Source organism: Dasypus novemcinctus, chromosome 1 (assembly GCF_030445035.2).
Source record: "Dasypus novemcinctus isolate mDasNov1 chromosome 1, mDasNov1.1.hap2, whole genome shotgun sequence".
Classification (NCBI taxonomy): Eukaryota; Metazoa; Chordata; class Mammalia; order Cingulata; family Dasypodidae; genus Dasypus; species Dasypus novemcinctus.
The window spans coordinates 94,755,424-94,780,699 of NC_080673.1; the positions used below are offsets into that span (position 1 = coordinate 94,755,424).

General features: G+C 36.9%; 1 protein-coding gene across 1 annotated transcript in view; it reads right to left on the reverse strand.

Moving 5' to 3' along the window:
• Positions 1–25,276, reverse strand: part of ARHGEF38 (Rho guanine nucleotide exchange factor 38) — a 166,423-nt gene that overhangs the window by 10,478 nt on the left and 130,669 nt on the right. Inside the window, exons 8-10 of the mRNA XM_004476222.5 lie at positions 9,107–9,211; positions 7,228–7,350; positions 3,578–3,889 (exon numbers count right to left, since the gene is read on the reverse strand). Coding sequence (XP_004476279.2) covers positions 3,578–3,889; positions 7,228–7,350; positions 9,107–9,211 — 540 coding nt within the window. The remainder of the gene's footprint in view (positions 1–3,577; positions 3,890–7,227; positions 7,351–9,106; positions 9,212–25,276) is intronic.

Sequence of the window (25,276 nt, forward strand, 5' to 3'; positions counted from 1 at the left end):
TAACCTTATTCGGTATAGTTTGTTATGTAGTTATAGACAACCGGAACTGTATAAGAAACAGTTGGATGCCCAGATTCTTTCTCTATTTCAGTGGAGCTGAGTGACTACATCTGCCCTATCTTGGCAGAAAATTGGAAGTTTCATTCACTGAAAAGGAAAAACAGAGATTCTCTGGATTATGGATACTAGGCACAAATAAAGGTGGGGAACACTTGTTGGATATTAAGCCCTTAATCCATATTGGAAACAGGTAATTAAGTGAATGGATGGACAATGGGCCCAGACACCCTGCAGCTAGGCCTAGCAGCCAGACCTTACCTCCAGGCAGAGGCCTGGGAGAGTCATTGCTGGCGGTTCTGAACAGCCCAAGAGGGAAAACCTAAAGATAATGTCATCAGGGGTTCCCAAATGAAATGGCAGCCAGATTGCTCCACAATAATGAAGCTCAGTTTTCAATTCATACCTATGTGCTTAATGGTGTTATTTCCCTATTTTTTATTAATAGTGAATGACCAAAGATATCAGATATCTGAGCTATGTCTCTAATATGAAAAGACAGTCTGACAAGGAAAGCTACCTATGATGGTTAGGTTCACGTGCCAACTTGGCTAGTTGATGGTGCCCAGGTGTTTTGTTAAGCAAACACCAGCCTAATTGTTACTGTGAGGATATTTCACGGGCTTAAATCATCAATAAATTGATTGCATCTATGGCTGATTACATCTACAATCAACTAAGGAGATTGCCTTCAGCAATGAGAGAAGCTTCAACCAATCAGTTGGAGGCTTTAAAAGGAGACGTGATTATTTCAACAGTTAGAAGAGAGAATTTTCATCTCTATTGTAGCAGGCCAGCTTCTCCTGGGGAATTCATCGAAAACCTTCATTGGAGTGTGCATCCCCAAGTCACATGAGACAATTTTATAAAATCTCATAATATTTACAGATATCTCCTGCAGGTTCTGTTTCTTTAGAGAATACTGACTAATACACAACCTGTCTTAATTTTAGGAAAACAGAAAAGAGCACTTAAAATTAAAATTATGATAGCAAAAATTAAAAATGAATTAAAAGATAGAAGATTAAGTTAGGAAAATTTCTTAGAAGGTAGGTCAAAATGATAAAGAGACAGAAAAAAAGTAGAAAAAGGTAACAAAAGTAGCAGAACAACTCAGGAGGTCCAGAGAGAGAAAAAAGAGAAAAGGAAGAAAGAAAAATCATCATAATGAAAACATTTTAATAAGGACCAATTTCTCCAAAATGCTTTTTACATTAAGGCCTTAGAAATTTTTCAAAAATAAAGACCTTCTTTGCCCCTGTTCTACTGTGAACTGCAATGAGAAAGATATTTAGATACTTTAAACAGAAACCAAAGACATGGCTTCTTCCACCTTTAAAAGTTCTGTGATTTAAAGTGGGATCAAAGATACCTGAAACAACATGTCTTCTCTAATTTGTAAACTCTTGCCAAACCTCAACTTCATTGGGAATTACTGAATCTGCCTTTTATAATGACCATATAGTATATACAAAATCTGTATAGACCTCAGAATGAAATTATCCAAGGCCAACTACAAATTGAGTTTCAATGAGAAAAATAGTGTTGGGACAACTAGATAGTCATTTGGAAAAAGATGAAGTTGGATCCATATCTCACATCATGCTCTAAGATAAATGCTACATAGATAAAAATAATTAAATAAAAATATGAAATTATAAATATACTAAAGGAAAGCATGGGCAAATTCCTTTGAAGCCTCAAACTAGGGCAGTATTTTCTACCTATGACTTAAAGTCAAGTAATCATAAAATAAAAGATTGATAAATTTGACTTATTAGAAAAATACTGTGGGCAGACTTGGCCCAGTGGTTAGGGCATCCATCTACCACATGGGAGGTCCGCGGTTCAAACCCAGGGCCTCCTTGACTCAAGCAGAGCTGGCCCACACGCAGTGCTGATGCACACAAGGAGTGCCGTGCCATGCAGGGGTGTCCCCTGCGTAGGGGAGCCCCACGCACAAGGAGTGCACCCCGTAAGGAGAGCCGCCCAGCGTGAAAGAAATTGCAGCCTGCCCAAGAATGGCGCCGCACACACAAAGAGCTGACACAACAAGATGACGCAACAAAAAGAAACACAGATTCCTGTGCTGTTGACAACAATAGAAGCGGACAAAGAAGATGCAGCAAATAGATACAGAGAACAGACAACCTGGGTAGGGGAGCGGGGGGGAGAGAAATAAATAAATAAATAAATCTTAAAAAAAAAATACTTCTGGCCTGCAGATGTGGCTCAAGTGATTGAGGTCCTGCCTACCACATGGGAGGTCCCTGGTTTGGTTCCCAGTGCCTCTTAGAGAAGAAAGCAAGCTGGTGCAACAGGCAGACAGTGGCAAACTTATGCAACAAGATAACACAACAAGAGACGCAAGAAGGAAAAACATAATGAGAGGCACAACAAAGCAGAGAACAGAGGTGGCTCAAGCGATTAGGCGCTTCCCTCCCACATTGGAGGTCCCAGGTTCGGTTCCTAGTACCTCCTAAAAAAGAAACAAGGAAGACAGACACAATGAGAAGGTGGGGAGAAATAAATAAATAAAATAAATCTTAAAAAAAAAAAACTTCTGCATAACAAAACAATAGCCCAAGCAAAATCTGAGACAAAAGATAAACTGGTGAAAATATTCTCAATCTCAGACAAAAGGCTCATCTCCTTAATATGTATAATGCTTCTAAAATTTGAGGAAAAAAGACCAAAAATACAATTATAAAAAGCCAGAAGACATGAACAGCTAGCCCACAGAAAGAAAAATAAAATAGTCCTCAATCATATGAATATTTTCACCTCCAGTAATAATTAGAGAAATGCAAATTAAAAATTACAATGCAGAACCTATCAGATTAGCAAAAATCCATGGAAACCAGCTCTGTCTTATGTGGGAATTCAAAATGGTATAATACCTAAGAAGGAAATCGGGCAATATTAGCAAAATTACATATATATTTACCCTTTGACCCAGAATCCCATTTTAAGGAATCTCTTCTAGATATATATATATATATGTTTCTATATCTATCTATCTACCTACCTATATGTTTCTATATCTATCTACATAACAGGTTTTTCTTTCTTGAGAGAAAACAAAAGAACAAAGAATGGTTTGGTAGTTACCCTATTTCTGATATACTGAGACGGCCTTTTGGATCCACATCTTAAGTAGTCATAGCTAACATTTAATAACTGCTGAACGGGAAGAGAATAAAAAGTACAAGCTGATAAACTTAAACGCAGCATCAGGCAGGTGCTACATTGGCTCCACAAATGGATGGAATGATGCTGAAAAGTGTTTGGTATTAGAAAAGGAATTTCCCAAAAGAGCTACAAGTGTATAAGTCACGGTAAACTGAACTGGGAAACTTAGCTTTCTATGGGGAAGAGGGATAAGGGGCAGAAGACTTTGTGGCTGGCTTCAGGTAACACACACACACATACACACACTGAATAGGGCTTTGTCTTGCATGAGTGTGGTTTCTAACAGATGCTGTAGGCAGAGGTAGTCAGCTGCTGGTATCCTGCTTACCGGGCCCACTGTAAAATAAACCCTCTGCACCAGGAGCATCAGGTCCCTGAGGAGGGTGATGAAACTGCACAGACAGTCCAATAGGATCCTGCGAGCAGCCTGGTTGAACACCTGGAGCTCTTCGACAAGCTGGGCGTTGAGGGCTTCATATTCCTTTTTCGCCAGGCCTGACTCATCTCCTGCTGCCCGCTGCAGGTAGCTGTTGTAATCCAGCAGTTTGTCATAGCGTTTCTGGATGAGCTTCTGAGGCCCTGGGAATAAGGACAGCAGGGCCGACAGGGGGGTCAGGACGACCCTCTGTAAATGCGCTGCCTGCCAAAAGCAAAAACAGTCCCGGGTTACAAAGAGTAACAACCAATTACCGTGTCCAGGGCTATTGCCAGTAGGCTTAACTCCTCCCTGAGGAGCTTGGAGGAGAACAGCGAAGTGTCTAGCCAGGTCAGAGGATCAGATCATTTTTTTGTCTAGCTAAACCTATACAAGACTTAAAACATAGAATCTAGGCTTTAACATTGAGTCTGAAGAGTGAGCAGTAAGAGGAAGACAAAGTTAAAGCTTGCCCCCTTCCCCCTCTTCCTTTCCCCTCCCCAATCCTCCCCTGTGCTGGCAGTGAGAGGAGTATAGCTGGTCTTAGAGGAGACTGCACCTTATCCCTCCCACAGCGACTCCAGCACCTTGGCTGCCCTGGGTGGAATGCACTCCTTATAAACAGTACTTCCTTACTATAGCTATTTTAGAGCTGTGAAAGTAATGACCATAGAATTACTAGAGCTCCCTTTGAAAAAATTGAAGAAGTAAGCTGATGCCTGGTTCTGTATCTTAAATTGTTACATTTTTAGGTTTAGTATTGACAATGAATTTCATATTAATGCCCAACCCTATGCCAGCACTTGAGCACCCTAGATTTATTTTTATTCTATTTCTCTTTCCTTTCCCTCTGTTCTGAAGTACAACAGTGTCCTCTCTTTGCTGACTGCCCTATTTTGACATTTATCACATAAAAATTTTGAATGGTAATGAACACCTAGCTGTAATTACATCTGTTTTTTATCTCTTTATTTTTTTAAATTGTTACATTAAAAAAATATAAGAGGTCCCCACATACCTCCCTAATTTGCAAGTAGGCTTCTCTTTTGTACCCTCAAAGATGTTCTAGGGAATCAGCACCTGAGCTTCAGCTGTATTAATTAACCTACATGGTGCCTGGTAACTTTGTCTGAACTCATGGGAAATCTAGAAAAAAGAAGAAAACAATCTCTTATCGGCAACAGAAATAGCCAACAGAGATCAAATTTAATGTCTAGCTTATGAAATAATCAATACAAGCCTGCAGCGATTAAAGAGTCCTTTCATTAAGCAAAGAATCTGTTTACTGTATCTGGGATAAATTACTGTTTGTGTCTTGACTGGATTCTACATGTAATCTAATTACAATATATTTCCCAGTGATATATAGACAGGAACTGATTCTCCTGTACATAGGAAATGTGGTTGGAACAAATCAGAATTAGATTGTATTTTAATATTTTGTCCTTTACAAAATGGGAACTTAAGTATCAGTCATGGTTAGATAATAACTATTCTGACTTTAGATAGATTTCGAGTTCTTATTATATGATTTTTAAAATAAGTTTTGTACACTTTATCCATAAAAATGTTACTTTGGATATTGGGCTTTATTTTGATTTAGCATAACATTATCTTCTGATTTTATGCAAATTAGAAAGGGCCTTCTCTTTTCCCTCCATCAAATTCTGGAACATGCTTCCAGAGAAAGAAGCTATATGTCTTGTTTTTAGATGGTATGCAATAAAAATTTATTGATTTAATTAATGAATTAATTAAACTAAAAAGTAAACCTTTGCAGAGCGGGTGTAACTCAGTGGTTGAGTGGCTGCCTAGCATATACAAAGTCCCGGGTTCAATCCCCAGTACTGCCCTAAAAAAAAAAAAAAAAGAAAACTTTAAGGACTTTCCTAGAATGCACTCTCTGAATTAAGTCCAGGAAATATATAAAGAACTAACCACTTTTTTCCATTAAACATTGTTATTGATTAAATCATGTCCTACACAGTTTTTAATTAAGGCGAGACCAAAGTGAATCAGGATGGGCCTTAATCCAATATGACCAGAGTCTTTATATAAGAGGAAATTTAGACACAGTGAGTAGTAGGAGACTGAAGGAGACAGATGGGCATGTGACAGAGGTAGAGGTTGAATTAGGATTGGCAGCAAGATGCCACTAGAATGCTACAGACTCCAGGGAAAGCACAATCCTGCTGACACCTTGATTTTGGACTTCTAGCTTCCAAAAGCGTGAGGCAAGAAATTCCTGTTTAAGCCAACCAGTCTGAGGTATTTGTTAGAGTAGACCTGACAAACTAAGACAAACATATATCATAAAAAGTCTGTATCTATCTAGTATCTATCTATCTATCTATCTATCTATCTATCTATCTATCTATCTATCTATCTATCTATATCTAATCTATCATCTTAGTTCAGATGTAATATGGGCTTTCCAGTCCCCAGTACCAGGAAAGCAAGATCTTCTGGGAGGCTGGGTTAGCAATTATGTGGCATTGTTCATTGGTTATCACAATGACTTGATATGGGAGGACATCACTGAGATTCAGATCCTGGTGGGCCAGGAATGCTAAACACCCTCCAACACAAGAGCCACTCAATGAAGATATTCCTGTCCCAAAATGCCAACACTTTTGAGAACTTTCAAGACCATAATAAGAGTCTATTGTATATTTTATAAAGTATTTATAAACGTGAAATAACACCCAGAGCATGGTTCTTCGCCAAGGGTCCACGGACTCTTTGGGGGGCTGTGGAAAGATGTCAGGGAGCCCATGAGCTTGAACTGAAAAAAAACAACTTATTATCTTTATTTTCTCTGACCTCTAACTGAAAGCTAGCATTTCCTTCACTTATGAATGTATGCAATAAATAAATTACAGTAGTATTCATTCTACCTGACTAGCAAAGGGGTCTGTGGGAAAAAAAGGTTCAGAACCCCTGACCTAGAGAAACACAAGACAGTAAATTAAAATTAGTACTACTCCAACTACCTTACCACCCAAATATTTTATTGGCTCAAGCGCATCTTCATGATGCACAAGCTATTTTTAAAGGACTTTCAGAAAACAAATATTTTACCACAAAATGAAAGAAATAATATGTGATTCTTGGTAAAATCCCATTCTCTAAAAAAAGAAAAAAAGCTTTTGCTTTTCAGGGTAGAGTGTGTTGTGTTAACAGGAGTCACATCCTCAGAGAGTACCTCTGCTCTTTCTAAAGGACTTGAGGGTATTTCCAGAGACTCCTTTAAGAAAGTCACAGCTTTATAAGGAAACAAACCCTTGAAATATCATATACAGGCTTAATCTCAATTTCAAAAGCTTCATAGACACTGACTACCTCTAGAAACACAATCTGAGGTTCCCTTAAATTTTGCATATTATAAAATCCTCAATAATCCATTTAAAAATATTTAATGATTCAAAAAATCTCTCACCTAAACCTACTACTATTTAGTGCATGTTTTAATTTTAACTAAAAAAAAAGAAAAGAAATGAAGAGCAGCTTTTATTTTAACCTACTATTTAACTTGCATTTATCTGTGAACATGATTAACTTACAAAGTCATCACAAGGATTGGGAGCATTACTTGGGGTCTCTGAATAGCCATTCTCCTCCTCATCTTTGTTGTATGAAATCTCCTGGAACTCCTTTACACTCTGCAGAACTAAGGGCATGGCATCCTGAAACCCAAGAACAAAGTTACAGAAAAGGCAACTTCTGAAGTCAGTACAAAGAAATATATCCCAAATATGGACTTCATCATTTAACCCTCCATCACCACTGAGAGCTAAAAATAAAGAAAGGAAAAACAAAAACAAAAAATAATTCATGAATACTCTGCACAGCCCGTTGGGCAACTTGGAAACAAACTTCCTTTAACTTTTCCCCCTACGTCAACTTTCTCATATTTCTCTTTATGAAAGCCTTCTTTATTAAGTGAAAGCCATCTAAATTTTCTCATTCATCATTCATTAGCATTCAATTCTTACAAATACCTTATTTTTATAAAAATCACTCTTCTTTTGTTTATATCTCCAGTTTTCCTTGGTGAATCCATTGCTCTTTTTAAGGAAGATGTTCACATTAAAAAAAAAATGGATTAGTGGGAAAAAATCTTCCTGTAGTTACTCCCCAGAGGCATTTACTCCTCGAAAGCTTTGACTGTATTTTGGTTTTCTTTTCACAGTAGTCAGTACTTTAGGAAGAAATTAGCAAACCTGATTATAAAATCAGGCTTTACATCAGTTTATAAATAAGAACAGAATGATGCTTGTCTGCTACCCAACAGGGAACCTTGTCTGCAAATGATTGAGTCTGCCAACTTAATCCTCTGCTGGTGTGATATTTTATCTAAGCATGCAAACATCTGCTTCAGAAAAACAGACCTTCAAGTGAAAAACTTTTGGAAAACGGAAGGGGGACTATGTATTTACTGACTTATGTGTAACTTCCTATGTCTCAAAGTCATGACCTTTTAAGGATATTGTTAGACACCGTGTCCTCTTTATGAGGTCTTGTAGAAAAAACTCCTGACTTGTCTTACTAATGAAAATAATTGTACTGTACTCCAGTTGTTTTTTTCCAGATCTCTGGTTCTCAACAGGGACAAGACAACCTCCTAGGGAACTGGAACGTTGTGAGGTTGTTTTGTCTTCTAGTTTAGCTGTGTGGAATCATTTATATATTGTAGTTTATATTATTTTGTCAGAGTTTATTTTCATTTATACTGATTTTCTTTTACATATACCCACTTATCTAAGGCTGTATCCCCTGTGAATTATAGAATCAAAAAGGGGACATTAGAAAATTACTGGTTATATAATAAATAAAGGTGTTCTGTTTAAATCTTAAAATTGTGTGATCACATGTCCTATTTTAGGTTGGCTGCTAGTTAGACTAGAGAAAATTTGAGACTCATATGAGCATTTTTGTGGTTTTTATGGCTTTTATGTTTTACTTTTTAACTTCTCTTCTGATTTCATTTTATGTCCCTTCTTGATTTTCTTTTACTTTTTCTACTCTGAAACTATGTGAGCATGCTCTATTTTAGGTATCTTTGAAATTTACCTTAATACTACTGAAAAAGATATGTTAGTGTAATCACACAAATAAGCAAAATTTTTGCCTCATCTGCAATTTTGTGCTAATGAACTCATCTTTATCATAAAGAAAGTACGTACCAGGTGGCAATCGTAAGACCAAAGTTCCCACAATATGACCATTTGGATTGTGGGTAGGTTGGAGCCAGTAAAGGAACAAAAAGCAAAACCCCAGTCTTTGTATTAGCGTCCTTCGCCAGCAGTTCACAGCCTTCCAAAATTGACACAATATAGGTCATCATATGAATGAATTAACAGTCACATTTGTTCTTCACAACAACCTGTGGGATTGAATACATTCTTGTAAAAACATTAGAAACAACTGTGTCTCACCTACCTGGACGTGTAGAAGACAGAATGAAGTGTTCTTCACAAAATGCCTCACGGTCTTTTCCAAACATCTAAATAGCTTTTCTTCTCTATTAAAAGCATTGTCTTTCACCTAAAATACATATGAAATTATTTTTTTAACTCAAATAAATATGGTATTTACAAAAATAGCATGGACCATATTGGCCCAGCACATTACCAAAAACACACTGGTGCAATGAAAACCTTTTACAATATGCTGTTTAACCTACTACTTTTCATGTTATCAAACAGCAAAACTAATATTGCATTAATGTAGCAAAGCCACATCATGTAGCTTAATTTGTTGTTCAGTTTTCACATATGTCAGAATAGCTGTACAAATGTAAAATTTTTGCTATGGTTTTATGTTGTACATGTATTCATTTTTTGATTAGAAAAAGTAGTAGATTTATAGAAGAGCACATAGTTCCCATATACCACCCTTCACACAGTTTTTCCTATTAGTAGCACTTTGCATTAGTGTGATGGCTTTGTTAAAATTGATGAAATGGTATTATTAAAATCACCTTAAATATAGCCCATATTTACATTAGGGTTCACTGATTATGTTGCACAGACCTATGTGTGTTTGTTTGTTTGTTTTAATTTATTCTAGTAACATAAATAAAAGCTAAAGTTTCCCCTTTTAACCACATTCAAATATTTAATTCAGGGTATTAATTACATTTACTACCATCAGCACCATCCATTCCCAAAACTTTTTCATCACCCCAAACAGAAATTTTCGACCAATTAAGCGTTGTCTCCCCATTCCCTACTCCCAGGCTGGCCCTTGGAAATCTTTATTATAGTTTCTGACACTATGAATTTGCTTATTCTAATTATTTCATATCAGTGAGATCATAACAAAATTGGTCATTTTGCTTATTTCACTCAACATGATGTCTGCAAAGTTCATTCATGTTATAGCATAAATCAACTTCATTTCTTTTTATAGCTGAATAACATTCTATTGTATGTATATACCACATTTTGTTTATACATTAATTGGTTGATGGACACTTGGATTGCATACATCTTTTGACAACTGTGACTACTGCGAACACCAGGATGCAAATATCTAATCAAACTCCTGCTTTCAATTCTTTTAGGTATATACCTAGAAGTGGGATTGCCAGATCAATAGTAATTCTCTACTTAATTTTCTAAGGAACTACAAACCTGTTTTCCATAGTGGCTGCATCATTTTACATTCCCACCAACAATGAACAAGTGTTCCTATTTCTCCACATCCTTTCTAAAACTACTCCATATTTTTATTAGCATCCATTCTGGTGATTCTGAATGATATTTCGTTGTGATTTTGATTTTCCTAATGGCTAGTGATGTTAAGCATCTTTTCATTGCCATTTGTATATCTTCACTGGTGAAATGTCTATTGAAATCATTTACCCATTTTAAAATTCAGTTGGGGAAATAGATGTGGCTCAATCAATTGGGCTCCTGTCCACCATGTGGGAGGTCCAAGTTCAGTGCCCAGGGCCTGCTGTGAGGACAAGCTGGCCCACGCGGTGAGCTGGCGCATACACATACGGGAATGCAGCCCCACCCAGGAGTCCTGCCCTGCGTGGGAGTGCCGGCCCTGATGCAGAGGCTGGCACAGCAGGGTGGCGTGACAGAAGACACAGAGGAGAGAAAATGGGAAGACATGGTGGAACAGAGGCGCTGAGGTGGCGCAAGAGAGTGATCGCCTCTCTCCCACTCTGGAGGGTCCCGGGATCGGTTCCTGGGGCCGTCTAATGAGAATACAGGCAGACATAGAAGAATGCACAGCAAATGGACACAGAGAGCAGACAATGGTGGTAATGGAGGGAAAGGGGGGTAGAAATAAATAAAATAAATCTTTTTTAAAAAATTCAGTTGTTGGTCTTTCTGCTGTTGATTTGAAGGATTCCTTCATATATTCTGGATAGTAAACCCCTTTTGCGATACGTGGTTTTTATATATTAGGGTATTAAACCCTTTTGGGGATATGTAGTGTCCAAATATTTTCTTCCATTCTTTAAGTTGTTTTTTAATGATAAAGTCCTTTGATACACAAAATCATTAATTTTGGAGTAGTTCTATTAATGTTTAGCTATTTTTTCTTTTGCTGCACATGTTTTGGGGGTAAATTCCAACAGCAATTGCCTAAAAAACATGCATCCTGTTTTCTTCTGGGAGATTTATGGTTTTGGTTCTTATATTTAGTTAATTTTTGTATATGCTGTGAAGAAGGGTTCCACCTTCCTTCTTTTGCATATAGATATCCAGTTTTCCCAGCACCATTTGTGGAAGAAACAATTGTTCACATTGAGTGGACTTGGCACCCTTATCAAAAATCACTTGGCTATAGTATGTGAAGGTTTATTTCTGAACTCTCAATTCAATTACATTGGTCTTTGTTACAGTCTGCAAGGCTACTGCAAAGCAAATACCATAAAATGGGGTGGCTTTTACAATGGGAATTTATCAACTTACAAGCTTACAATTCTGAGGCCATGAGAATGTCCAAATCAAGGCACCATCAAAGCAATGCTTTCTCCCTGAAGACCAGCTGCTAGTGATTTTGGACTCCCTTCTCTTCTGGGTTTTGTTGCTTTCAATTTTGGCTTCTGGCTCTCTCTCTGCTTCTGTGTGTTTCTCTCCATATTCATCCCATTTGCAAAGGACTCCAGTAAGAGAAGAGGATTAAGACCCACCCTGGACCAGGCATTACTGAAGTAACCTAATCAAAAGGCTCTTAACTGAAGTAATCTAATCAAAAGTTCCCACATTTAATAGATTCACATCCACAGGAATGGATCAGCTTTAATGATTTTCTGGGGTTCACCCAGCATCAAATGGTCACATCTATATATCTGTCCTTGTGATAGTATCATGCTTTTTGATACTGTGGTTTTGTAATAGGTTTTAAAATCAGAAAGTATGCATGCCACGACTGTTCTTTGTTTTCAAGGTGCTTTTAGCTATACAGGGTCCTCACACTTCTATATAAATTTAATGATCGGCTTTTCCATTTCTGAAAAGAAGGCTCTTGGAATTTTTATTAGGATTGCATTTAAACTATAAATCATTTTAAATAGAATTTACATCTTAGCACTAATTAATCTAACAATCCATGGACATGGAATGTCTTCATTTACTTAGGTCTTTTTAAATCTCTTTTCATAATGTTTTGTAGCTTTCTGTGTAAAACTCTTTTACATCTTTATTAAATTTATTTCTTGTTATTAGACTCTTTTAGTTGCTATTTTAAATGAATTATTTTCTTGATTTCCTTTTCAGTTTGTTCATTACCTACCATTGTATAGGAACACCATCGATTTTTGCATTTTGATCTTGTACCCTGCCACTGTGCTAAATTCTTTTTGAGTTCTTCTAGCTTTGTTGTGGATTTTGCAGGATTTCCTACATATAGGATCATGTCATCTGCAAAAAGGACAGTTTTACTTCTTCCTTTCCAATTTGTATGTCTTTTACTTCTCTCTTCCATAATACCTCTGGCTAGAACTTTCAGTCCAATGTTGAGTAACAGTGGTGAGAACAGGCATCCATGTCTTGTTCCTAGTCCTAGAGGGAGCACTTTCAAGTATTTTCTCATTGAGTATATTTACTGTGGGCTTTTTCATATATGCACTTTTTCATGTTGAGGAATTTTCTTTCTATTCTTAGTTTTCTAAATGTTTTTAGCAGGCATTGGTGCTGGGTTTTGTCAAATGCCTTTTCTGCATCATTTGGGATGATCATGGTTTTTTCCCTCTCATTCTCTTAATGTGATATATAATAATAATTGGTTTTCTTATATTGAATAAGCCTTGCATTCCTGGAATAAATCCCACATGATCATGGTGTATAGTTCTTTTAATGTGCAATTGGATTCTGTTTGCTAGTATTTTGTGAGAATTTTTGCATCTATATTCATAAAAAGGCATATTAGTCTGTAATTTTCATTTTTGTGGTATCTTTTTGGCTTTAGTGTTAGGGTGATGTTGACCTCATAATATGAATTAGGAAGTGTTTCTTCCCCTTCAATTTTTAGGAAAAGTTTGAGCAAGATTGTCTTTAATTTTTTTTGTATGTGTGGTAAAATTCACCAGTGAAACCATATGGTCCTTGGCGTTCCTTTATTGGGAGGTTTTTGATTACCAGTTCAGTATCTTTACTTGTTATTGGTCTATTGAGAATTTCTATTTCTTCTTTAGACAGTGTAGGTAGATTGTGTTTCTTGAAATTTTTCCATTTCTTCTAGGTTATCTAAGTGGCATACAGTTGTTCATAGTATCTTCATCTAATCCTTTTGTATTGGTGAGGTCATAGCGATGTCCCTGCTTTTGTTTCTGATTTTAGCTATTTGTTTCTTCTCTCTGTTTTTTCTTTTTTTGCGCATGTAGGTAAAGGTTTGTCAATATTTTTGAACTTTTCAAAGAACCAAATTTGGTTTAATTGTGTCTATTATTTTTTTATCCTCTATTTCATTTATCTCTACTCTAATATTTGTAATTTCCTTTCTTTTCACCATTTTATATTTAGTTTGCTCTTCTTTTTTACTTGATCCAATTGCGAAGTTAGACCTCTCATTCGAAGTCTTTGTTTTTTTTATTATTACTACCATTTTTTTAATTGAAGTTACAGGTTTACAGAAAACTCAAGTAAAATATACAATGTTACCATATTCCCTTCCTATTGCTGACACTTTGCTTTAGTGTGGTACTTATCTTACAACTGATAAAAGAATATAATAATAACATTATTAACTATAGTTCAGAAATTACATTAGATGAATTTTCCTCCATATACCACCCTATTATTAACACCTTGTATTAGTGTCATAAAATTGTTATATTTTGTGAAAGAACATTCTTATTCCTGTGCTGTAACCACAATGGGCTCACTGTGTTATATAGTCTCATGTTTTATCTTCTTTCATTCTAGTAACATTTGTGACCAAAATTTCCCTTTTCAACAACATTCACATACATAATTCAGTACTGTTAATTAAACTCACAATAATGCACTGCCACTATCAATTTCCAAATCCTTACAATTAACTTAAATAAAAATTCTGTACAAATTAAGCATCAGCTCCCCATTTTAAGCCCTGATCTCTCCCCCGGTAACCAATATTCTAGATTCTAACTCTATGAGCTTGTTTATCATAATTAGTTCATATTAGTGAGATCATAAAATATTTGTACTTTTGTGCCTGGCCTATTTCACTCAGCATGTCTTCAAGGTTCATCCATGTTGGGAAGTGGATTTGGCTTAACTGATAGAGATTCTGCCTACCACATGGGAGGTCCAGGGTTCAAACCCAGGGCCTCCTGGCCCATGTGATGAGCTGGCCCGTGCTCAGTGCTGATGCGTGCAAGAAGTGCCATGCCACACAGGGGTGTCCCCCACGTAGGGGAGCCCCATGCACAAGAAGTGCACCCTGTAAGGAGAGCCACCCCATGCGAAAAAAGCACAGCCTGCCCAGGAGTGGTGCTGCACAAATGGAGAGATGACGCAACAAAAAGAGACACAGATTCCGAGTGCCGCTGACAAAAAATGCAAGTGGACACTGAAGAACACACAGTGAATGGACACAGAGAGCAGACCACTGGGGGAGGGGGGGTGGCGGGAAAGTGGAGAGAAATAAATAAAAAATAAATCTTTTTAAAAAAAAGTTTCATCCATGTTGTCCCATGCATCAGGACCTCATTCTTTCTTACAGCTGAATAATATTCCATTGTGTATATATACCACATTTTGTTTCTCCATTTATCAGTTGATGGCACTTGGGTTGCTTCCATCTTTTGGCAATGGTGAGTAATGCCAGTATCAACATCAGTGGGTAAATATCTGTTTGAGTTCCTACTTTAGAGTCTCTTGGGTATATACTTAGTAGTGGGATTGCCAAGTCATTGGGTAGTTCTATACTCAGCTTTCTGAGGAGCTGCCAAACAGTCTTCCACAGTGGCTGCCTGATTTTACATTTCCACCAGCAATGAATCAGTGTTCCTATTACTCCATAACCTCTCCAACGCTTGTAATTTTCTGGGTTTTTTTTTCATATTAGACATTCTAGTAGATGTGAAAGATATCTCATTGTGGTTTTGATTTGCATTTCTTTAATAGCTAGTGATTTATCTATGTTTTTCTTTCATTGCTTGTGTTTGAGTATAAAGTCTAAGAAACCACAGACTAACACAAGATCCTGAAGATGCTTCCTACATTTTCTTCTAGAAGTTATTTTGTAACTTGATATAAAGGCAGTGGCCACCAGAAGTTCTTAGGGGAGGGAAGGGAAAGGAAAGGTGTAACATGGGAAATTTTGGGGGCATCAGAATTGTCTTGCTTGACATTGCAATGATGGATACAGGCCATTATATATTTTTGCAAAATTTATAAAATTGTGTGGGGCATAGTGTAAACTATAATGTAAACTATAATTGGTAGTTAGGAGCAATGCTTCGATATGTGTTCATCAATTGTAACAAATGTACCACACTAATGAAAGATGTTAATGTGGGAAAGTATGGGAGGGGAAGGGATAGGATTTATGAAGATCCCCTATATTTTTTATGTAACATTTACGTAATCTAAAACTTCTTTAAAAATAAAGAAAATTCTAAAAAAAAAAAAGAAAGAAAATTATAGAACTTTTCTTAAGAATGTAGATGCAAAACTCAACAAAATACTTGCAAATTGAATCCAACAGCAGCACGTCAAGAGAATTATACACCCTGATCAAATATGCAAGGGTGATACAACATAAGACATAAGTGTGCCCCCTCCTGCACTTTCCTCCCTTAGTGTGGTACCTCTGGTTCAAGGGTGTTCTTTGTTTTGAGGTTTTTGATGATTGATTCAATCTCTTTGCTTGTAATTGGTGTGTTGAGGTCTTTTATTTCTTCTCAAGCCAGTGTAGGTTGTTTGTGTGTCTCTAGGAATTTGTCCATTTCATTTAGACTTTCTAATTTACTGGCAAATAGTTATTCAAAGAATCCTCTTATGATCCTTTTTATTTCTGTGGAGTCAGTAGTAATGTTCCCCCTACAATTTCTGATTTTATTTATATGTGTCTTCTCTCTTCTTTCCTTTTCAATCTAGCTAAGGTTTTGCCAATTATATAGATCTTTTCAAAGAACTAACTTGGTTTTATTCATTCTCTCTACTATATTTGATTCTCAATTTCATTTATTTCTGCTCAAATCTTTGTTATTTCTTCCCTTCTGTTTTGCTTTGGGGTTAGTTTGCTGGTCTTTTCCTAGTTTCTCCAGATGTGCAGTTGCTTATTTGATTTTATTTCTCTTCTTTATAAAAGTAACTGTTTAGAGCAAAACATTTCCCTATCAGTACTGCCTTCACTGCATCCTATACTTTTTTTCATTTAAAAATTTACTGAAGTGTATCTCTCATACATAAACATACATAAACAATAAGTGTATAGTAGAACTTTTGAACTTATAAAACAAACATACATAATGTCATACAGGCTCTTGAGGCTCTTATACCTTACCCCACCACCAATACCTTGCATTGTTATGAAACATTTTTAACAAATGATGAATAAGCATCCTCAAAATATTACTACTAAACAAAGTATCTTACATTTGGTATATTCTCCCCCAAACCACCCTGTTAGTATTTTTTATATCATTCATACATGAACATACAAAAATAACAAGTGTACAGTAAAAGTTGTGAATTTACAAAACAAACATGCATAACATCAGGCAGGGGTCCCACACATCAACCCACCACCAACACCTTGTATTGTTGTGAGATATTTGTTACAAATTATGAAAGATTATCATCAAAATCTTACTACTAACTATACTCCATATCTTACATTTGGTATCTTTTCCCCCAACCTATAATATTTTTTATAATACATTTATTACAGAAGTTGTAAACTTACAAAACAATCATGCACATGGATATAATTCTCATACATCATCCCTTCAACACATCACAACATGGTGGAATATTTGCTACAGATTTTGAGATCATTTATTCAGGCTATTACCACCAACCATGGTCCATAGTGTACATTTGGCACAGTTTTTCATACTCCCCCATTATCAACATAGTACATCTTTGACATAGATGCATGGATATTACAGTATTGCTGGTAACCACAGTCCATAGTTCACTCCAGTTTTATTTTTCCCATGCTTCTCCACTTTCCCACCACCCTGCAAAGGTGACATATATCTGCTCTAACTCACAGAAGGACACTCTTGCAGCTGTACCATTAACCACATTTCTCATCCACCTCTGGGTTTGTTGTGTTATTCAGTCCCTAGATTATTCTGTAGCTTTCTTTCAATTGACATTTACATCCCTAGACTACCCTTTCCAGCCACATTCCCATTTATAAACCCGCTGTTATTCACTATGATGTGTTACCATCAACTCTATCTATTGCCACATGTTTACAGTAAAGTTAATGAAAACTTCTCCATATATGAAGCATCAGTAGTCCTTCTCAGCACTCCTCTTATCTTCTTTAAGAATCCATCACTTACCACCAGGTCTTGAAGATATTTTCCTACATTTTCTTCTCGAAGCTTTATGGTTCTTGCTTTTATATTTACGTCTTTGATCCATTTTGAGTTAATTTTTGTGTAAGGTGTGAGATAGGGGTTCTTTTTTATTTCTTTTGGCTATGAATATCTAGTTCTCCCAGCACCATTTGTTGAAAGGACTGTGATGCCCAAGCTGGGTGGGTTTGACAGACTAGTCAGAAATCAGTTGACCATAGATGTGAGAGTCTGTTTCTGAGCCATCAAATCCATTCCATTGGTCTATGTGTCTGTCTTTATGCCAGTACCATGCTGTTTTACCACTGTAATATGATTTAAAGTCTGGAAGTGAGAGTCCTCCAAACTCACTTTTCCTTTCTTAGATGTTTCTGGCTATTTGGAATGACCAGCTCTGAGTCACATACTAATCAGAATATCAAATACCAAAGGCAAAGACAGAATTCTGAGAGAAGGAAGAAAAAAGCAATGCATAACATATAAGGGATACCCAATAAGATTAAGTGCTGATTTCTCATCAGAAAACATGGAGGCAAGAAAACAATGGTATGACATATTCAAGATACAGCAAGAGAAAAACATCCAGTGAAGAATCTTATATCCAACAAGATTGTCTTACAAAAATGAGGGCAAGTTTAGAATACTGACAGAAAAACAGAAACTGAGAGAGTTTATAAGAAAAACTGGCCTTGCAGGAAATACTAAAGGGTGTGCTACTGTCTGTAAAGAAAAGACAGGACAGAGAGTCTTGAAAGAGAGTCTAGAAAGCAAGATTATATCAATAAAAGTAACTAAAAGTCTCAAAATACTGGTGAAAATAAAATATGACAGATAAAACCCAGAGGTCGAAATAGGTGGAATAAAATTTTGAATATTAATAGATTAGACTCCCCAATCAAAAGACATAGACTGGTGGAATGAATAAGAAAATATGAACCATTTATATGCTGTCTGCAAGAGACTCACTTTAGACACAAGGATCCCAATTGATTGCAGGTGAAAGGTTGGAAAAAGATATTCCATGCATGCAGTAACAACAACAACAACAACAACAACAACAAACAAACAAACAAAAAAGCCCAAGTAGCTATACTTACATCATATGAAACAGACTTTAAAAAGCACCAGTAACTCACAATCTGATGACGAAGTCAGAAAAAAAAATTCATTTACACTAGTGACTAAAAAATCAAATATTGAAGGATAAATTGAACCAAGGATGTAAAACACTTGTGTTCAGAAAACTACAATGCATTGTTAAAAGAAATAAAAAAGACCTAAATAATTGGAAGGATATTCCATGCTAATGGATTGGAAGACTAAATATCATTAAGATGCACCCCATAATTTTTGATACGTTGTGTTCATTTTCATTCATCTCAGGATATTTACTCATTTCCCTTGAAATTTCTTCTTTGACCCACTGATTAAGAGAGTGTTATTTAACTTACAAATACTTGTGGGTTTTCAACTTCTTCACCTGTTATTAACTTCCAGCTTCATTCCATTATGACCAGAGAAGGCGCTTTGTATAATTTCAACATTTCCAAACATATTAAGACTTGTTTCATGATCCAACATGTGGTCTATCCTGGAGAATGATCCATATGCACTTGGGAAGAATTTATATTCTGCTGTTTTAGGGTGCAATGGTCTGTATATGTCTTTTAGACCTAGTTCATTTATCATATTATTCTCTGTTCTATATTCTCTGTTTCTATATTGATCTTCCATCTAGATGTTCTATCTGTTGATGAGAGTGATAAATTGAAAGTCTCCAAGTACTATTGCAGAGGTGTCTATTTCTCCCTTCAGTTTTGCCATTGTTTTCCTTAAGTGTTTTGGGCCCCCATATTTGGTACATGAGCAGTTTGGTATTGTTCATGAATTCCAAAAAGAGATATTGGATTATGTTTGTAAACTAGCCTATTCCTTTGGGCATATTAGACTGTATTAACTTCAGAGGTTTCACATTTACTTGATTAAATTATGATTAGGGCTTTGATTGGGCCACATCAGTAGGACATTTACTGGTCACATCAGTAGGAAATGACAGGGCAGAGGAGAGACTTGGAGATTTGATGCTGGAGCCCCATGCAGGAGAAGAACACTGAGGAATAGAGATGGCTCCAGAGACCCTGGGAGGAGAGAGAGCCTAAGAGTCTACAGCTGACTTTGGAGAGAACAGAACAGCTGAGCTCAGAGAGGAATGAGCCCTGGGAGAGAGACAAAACTTATTCCAGCCTACAGCTGATATTAGAAGAAACTGGAACCATGGGGCCTTAAGAAGAAGAGGAAGACTGAACCCTTGCAGATGTTCGCAACCATCTTGCTCCAACACATGGCAACAGACCTTGGTGAAGGTAGTAACCTATGTGTTATGGCCTGTCAACTGTAAGCTTCTACCCCAATTAAATACCCTTTATAAAATCCAACAGATTTCTGGTATTCTGCATCAGCACCCCTTTGGTTGACTAATAAAGTGCATAAATATTTATGATGTTATCTTCTTGTTGGATTGTCCTTTTTATTAATATATAGTATCCTTCTTTGTCTCATATAACAGATTGACTTAAAGTATATTTATCTGATATTAGTATAGGTACACCAGCTTTTTTGGGGGTTACTATTTGCATGGAATATCTTTTTCCAGCCTTTCACTTTCAACCTATTTGTGTCTTTGAGTCTAAGGTGAGTGTCTTGTAATCAACATATAGTTGGATTGTGCTTTTTTATCCATTCTGCTAACCTGCATCATTTGACTGGTGAGTTTACTCCATTAACATTCAGTGTTATTACTGTGAAGGTAGTATTTCAGCGATTTTGTCCTTTGACTTTAATATATTGTGATGGTTAGGCTAATGTGACAATTTGATCAGGTAATGTGCCCAGTTGTTTGGTGAAGCAGCACTGGGCTAACTGTAATATGAGGAAGTTCCATGGACTTTAATCATCAGTGAGCTGATTGCATAGATGGCTGATTACATCTACAATCAACCAATGAGATTGCACTCAGCAATGAGTGATGTCTTATCTAATCAGTTGAAGATTTTAAAAGAGGAAGTGATTTCAACATTCAGAGAAAGAGAATATCCAGCTCTACTTCAAACAGCAAGCATCTCCTGAGAACTCATCAAGGAGCTTCATTGGAACCCCTGGTTTGCAGCCTGCTTGCAGAATTTGAACTTGTGCACCCCCACAGTTGCATGAGATAATTTTATAAAGTCTCCTATACTTACAGATATTTCCCGTCAGTTCTGTTTCCCTAGAGAATCCTGACTAATAACGTATGTCATGTCTTTTTTGTCTCTTTTCCTTTATTGCAAGCTCCTTTTCTATATAGTTGGTCTTTTGTGATGTATCTGACTGGTCCCTTTCTCATTTCTTTATCTGTACATTTTTAAAATACTTTATTTGTGGTTACCCTGGGGATTATGTTACACAAACTACATCTGTAACCTACTAATTTGAAAATATACCTATTTAGTTTCAGTAGCATATCCAATCTCTGCTTCCTTATCCTTCTGTTTCTCCTCTCTGTTGTTTTTGTCCCACTTTACCACTTCATATTTTACACAGTCAGTATCAGGAAATAAGCCTTTCTCTTGTTTACTTTATTCTGAATCTTATATGAATTAAAAAGTAGAGTTGTATATGGACATTACAGTACTATTGGATTTTGCATTTACCATTTTAATTACCCTTAATGATGATCTTCATTTCTTCACACTACTCCAAGCCACTCTCGCCTATCTTTTCCTTTCAACCTGCAAAACTCACTTCAGCAGATCTTGTAGGGCAGGTCTCTTGTTGACAAACTCTCTTAGTCTCTGTTTATCTGTGTTTTAAACTTGCCTTCAATTTTGAAGGACAATTTTGCTTGTAAAGAATTTTTGGCTGACATTTTTTCTATTTCAGTACCTTAAATATACCATATCACAGTTTTCTCACTTCCATGGTTTCTGATGAGAATTAGTTCTTTTTCTTAATGGTGAATGCGTCTCTTTTCCCTCATTTTTAAACAATTTTTATTTCTCTGTTTTTTAAAGATACAGAGATCACACAAAATGTTACATTAAAAAATATAAGAGGTTCCCATAGACCCCATTCCCTACACACCTTCCCCACTCCTCCCACATCAACAATTTCTTTCATTAGTTTAGTACATTCATTGCATTTGATGAATACATTTTGGAGCACTGCTACACAGCATGGATTATAGTTTACATTGTAGTTTGCACTCTCTTCCAGTCCATTCGGTGGGTTATCACAGGATATAGAATGTCCTGCATCTGTCCCTGCAATATCATTCAGGACAACTCCAAGTCCCCAAAATGCCCCCATATCACACCTCTTTTTCCCTCTCCCTGCCTTCACCAACTGTGTCCACATCAATGATGTAATTTATCTTATTTTTAAAAAGAAACTTTAGATTACAGAAGTGTTACATAAAAAATATAGTTGATTCCCATGTGCCCTGCTCCCTCCCACTCCCACACTTTCCCACATTAACATCCTTCATTAATGAGGTGCATTTGTTACAATTAATGAACACATATTGAAGCATTGCCACTAACTGTGGATAATAGTTTACATTATCGTTTACACTCAGCCCCATGCAATTTTGTAAGTTATGACATAATATATAATGGCCTGTATCCATCATTGCAATATCATTTAGGACAATTCCAATGTTCCAAAAATGCCTCCATATTAGACCTATTTTTTGGCTCTCCCTCACCTCAGAGCCTCAGGTGATCACTGCCTTTATATCAAGGATACACGTTTTTCCATTGCTAGAATAACAAGTCTATAGCAGAATAATAATAAGTCTACTTTAGTCCATTGTTTATTCCCCAATCCTGAGGATTTAGGGATGGTGATGTCCACTCTCTTTCTAATTGAGAGGGGGCTTAGATCACATGGGGCAGATGGGTGGAAATATCTTGCTTGCAGTTGCAGACTCTCTCTGTTCCTTGGGATGGGCATTGTCCTCCATCATCACCTTGCTAATTGTCCTGGCTGAGTCCAGTGAACTGGAGAGTAGGTGTTGCAATTCTGCTGAGATTCAGGGCCCAACTGACACATGGACAGACCAAAGATTTAAGTCTCTTGAATATATACCTATCAGTATAGTACTAACTATAGGTTCAAATAAAGGGGCAGAAGAGCCATGTGTAGGGAAACCATAAATGTGTCCAACTCTGTCACAGTAGGGAGCATAAATTCCAAGGCAAGATACACTGGCAGGGTGCAAAACTCCTGAGGTGTCTGCCCTGCCTATAGTGTATGGATATCTCTAGAGCCAACAGGAACCCCACTATTTGAGGCACTATATACTGTGGCAGTTAAGGAGATCCTGCTAAGATGTGCATACACATAGCCTCTAGAATGACCTGCTGACTCACTTTGAACTCTTCTAGCCACTTTTGTTCTTCTATTTGAACATATAACAAATACTAGGGTTCATACATGTATGTCCAAGAGACTTAAATCTTTGGGCTGTCCATGTGCCAGCTGGGCCTTGAGCCTCAATGGAGTTGCAACACCTACTCTCCAGTTCATTAGTTTTACCCAGGACAGCTAGTATGGAGGTGATGATAGAAAACTACCATACCAAGGAACAAAGAGAATCTACAACTGCAAGCAAGAAAGTCCCATCCATTGACCCTATGGGATCACAACCCCCTCTCATTTAGAGGTTGAGTGGACATCACCGTCCCAGAATCCTTAGGATTGGGGAATGAACTATGGACCAAAGTAGACTTACTGGTATTCTACTATGGACTTATATGATTCTAGCAGGGGAAGAAATTATATCATTGATGTGGAGGCAGTGGCCACTGGAGGTGCTAAGGGCAGGGAGAGAGAAAAACAGGTGAAATATGGGGGCATTTTTGGGTCTTGGGAATTGTCCTAAATGACACTATAATGACAGATACTGACCATTATAAATCTTGTCATAACCTACAGAATTGGGTGGGAAAGAGTGTAAACTATAACATAAACTTTAATCTATGCTTAGTGGCAATGCTCCAAAATGTGTTCATGAATTGCAATGAATGTACCTTCTAATGAAGGATGTTGTCAGTATGGGAAAATGTGGGAGGTTTGGGAAGCAGGGCATATGGGAATCCCCTATATTTTTAATGTGACATTTGTATAATCTAAGTATCTTTAAAAATAAATAAACAAATAAAATAAAATTTAAAACCATGAAAAAAAAAGGAAGAAATTTAAAACTGAAAAAAAAAGTCTCTTACCCATAAAAACTCATTTGTATTTACCATTTCCCCCTTATGGTCAAGGTCTTTTTCCAGGTGCATTGTTAGTTGGCACTTGGTAATAATCCCTCAGTGCCAGGGGGGCTCATCCCCAGGAGTCATGTCCCATGCTGGGGGGAAGGTAGTTGGCACTTAATCTTATTGTTGTTCCTTTGTATGTGATAAATCACTTTTCTGTTGCTGCTTTCAGAATTCTCTATCTTTGGCATTTAACATTCTGATTAGTATTTGTTTCATAGAAAGAGTTATTCTGTTTGGAGTATGTTGCCCTTCTTGGACCTATATATTTATGTCTTTCATAAGAGTTGGGAGGTTTTCAGCCATTCTTTCCTCAAATATTCTTTCAACCCCTTTACCCATCTCTTCTCATTCTGAGGCACCCGTGATGCATATGTTTGTGTACTTCATACTATCACTCAAATCCCTGAGACACGGCTCAATTTTTTAAAATTCTTTTCTTTCTCTGTTCTTCTGATGGCATGAGTTTGATTGTTGTGTCTTCGCGTTCACTAATTCTTTCTTCTGCTTATTCAAATATGTTGTTGTATGCCTCCAGTGTATTTTATTTTATTTTTATTTATTTCTCTCGGCTTCCCTGCCCCCCCTCCCCCCCAGTCTGTGTCCATTTGCTGTGTGTTCTTCTGTGTCTGCTTGGATTCTTGTCAGCAGCACCCGGAATCTGTGTCTCTTTTTGTAGCATCACCTTACTGCATCAGCTCTCTGTGTGTGCGGTGCCATTCCTGGGCAGGCTGCACTTTTCTTCATGCTGGGTGGCTCTCCTTATGGGGTGCACTCCTTGCATGTGGGGCTGCCCTATGTGGGGGACACCCCTGTGTGGCATGGGGCTCCTTGTGTGCATTAGCACTGCTCGTGGGCCATCTCATCACATGGGTCAGGAGGCCCTGGGCTTGTACCTTGGTCCTCCCATGTGGTAGGCAGATGCCCTATCCATTAGGCCAAATCCGCTTCCCTCCAGTGTATTTTTAATATCTACTATTGTGCATTTAATCCCTTAATTTCTGTTATATTTCTTTTTATATTTTTAAATTATCTTTTATGCTCATATTTTCCCTCATCTCCTTGAATTGATCTAGATTTGTTTTAACTTCTTTAATTATTCTTCCAATTTCTTTGTCTCTCCTGAAGTTTTAATTTGCTCTCTTGACTTAGCCATATTTTCTGTTTCTTAACATGATTTATAATTTTTTGCTGATGCCTAGCCATCTGAGTATCTTAATATGTTAACTGTGAAGGTCAATTTCTTCCTTTTGCCTAGGGTTTTTTTTGTTGATTGGCTTTGGGTTAAGGCCCTTCTTTGATGTTTGATCCAACTTATTCTGG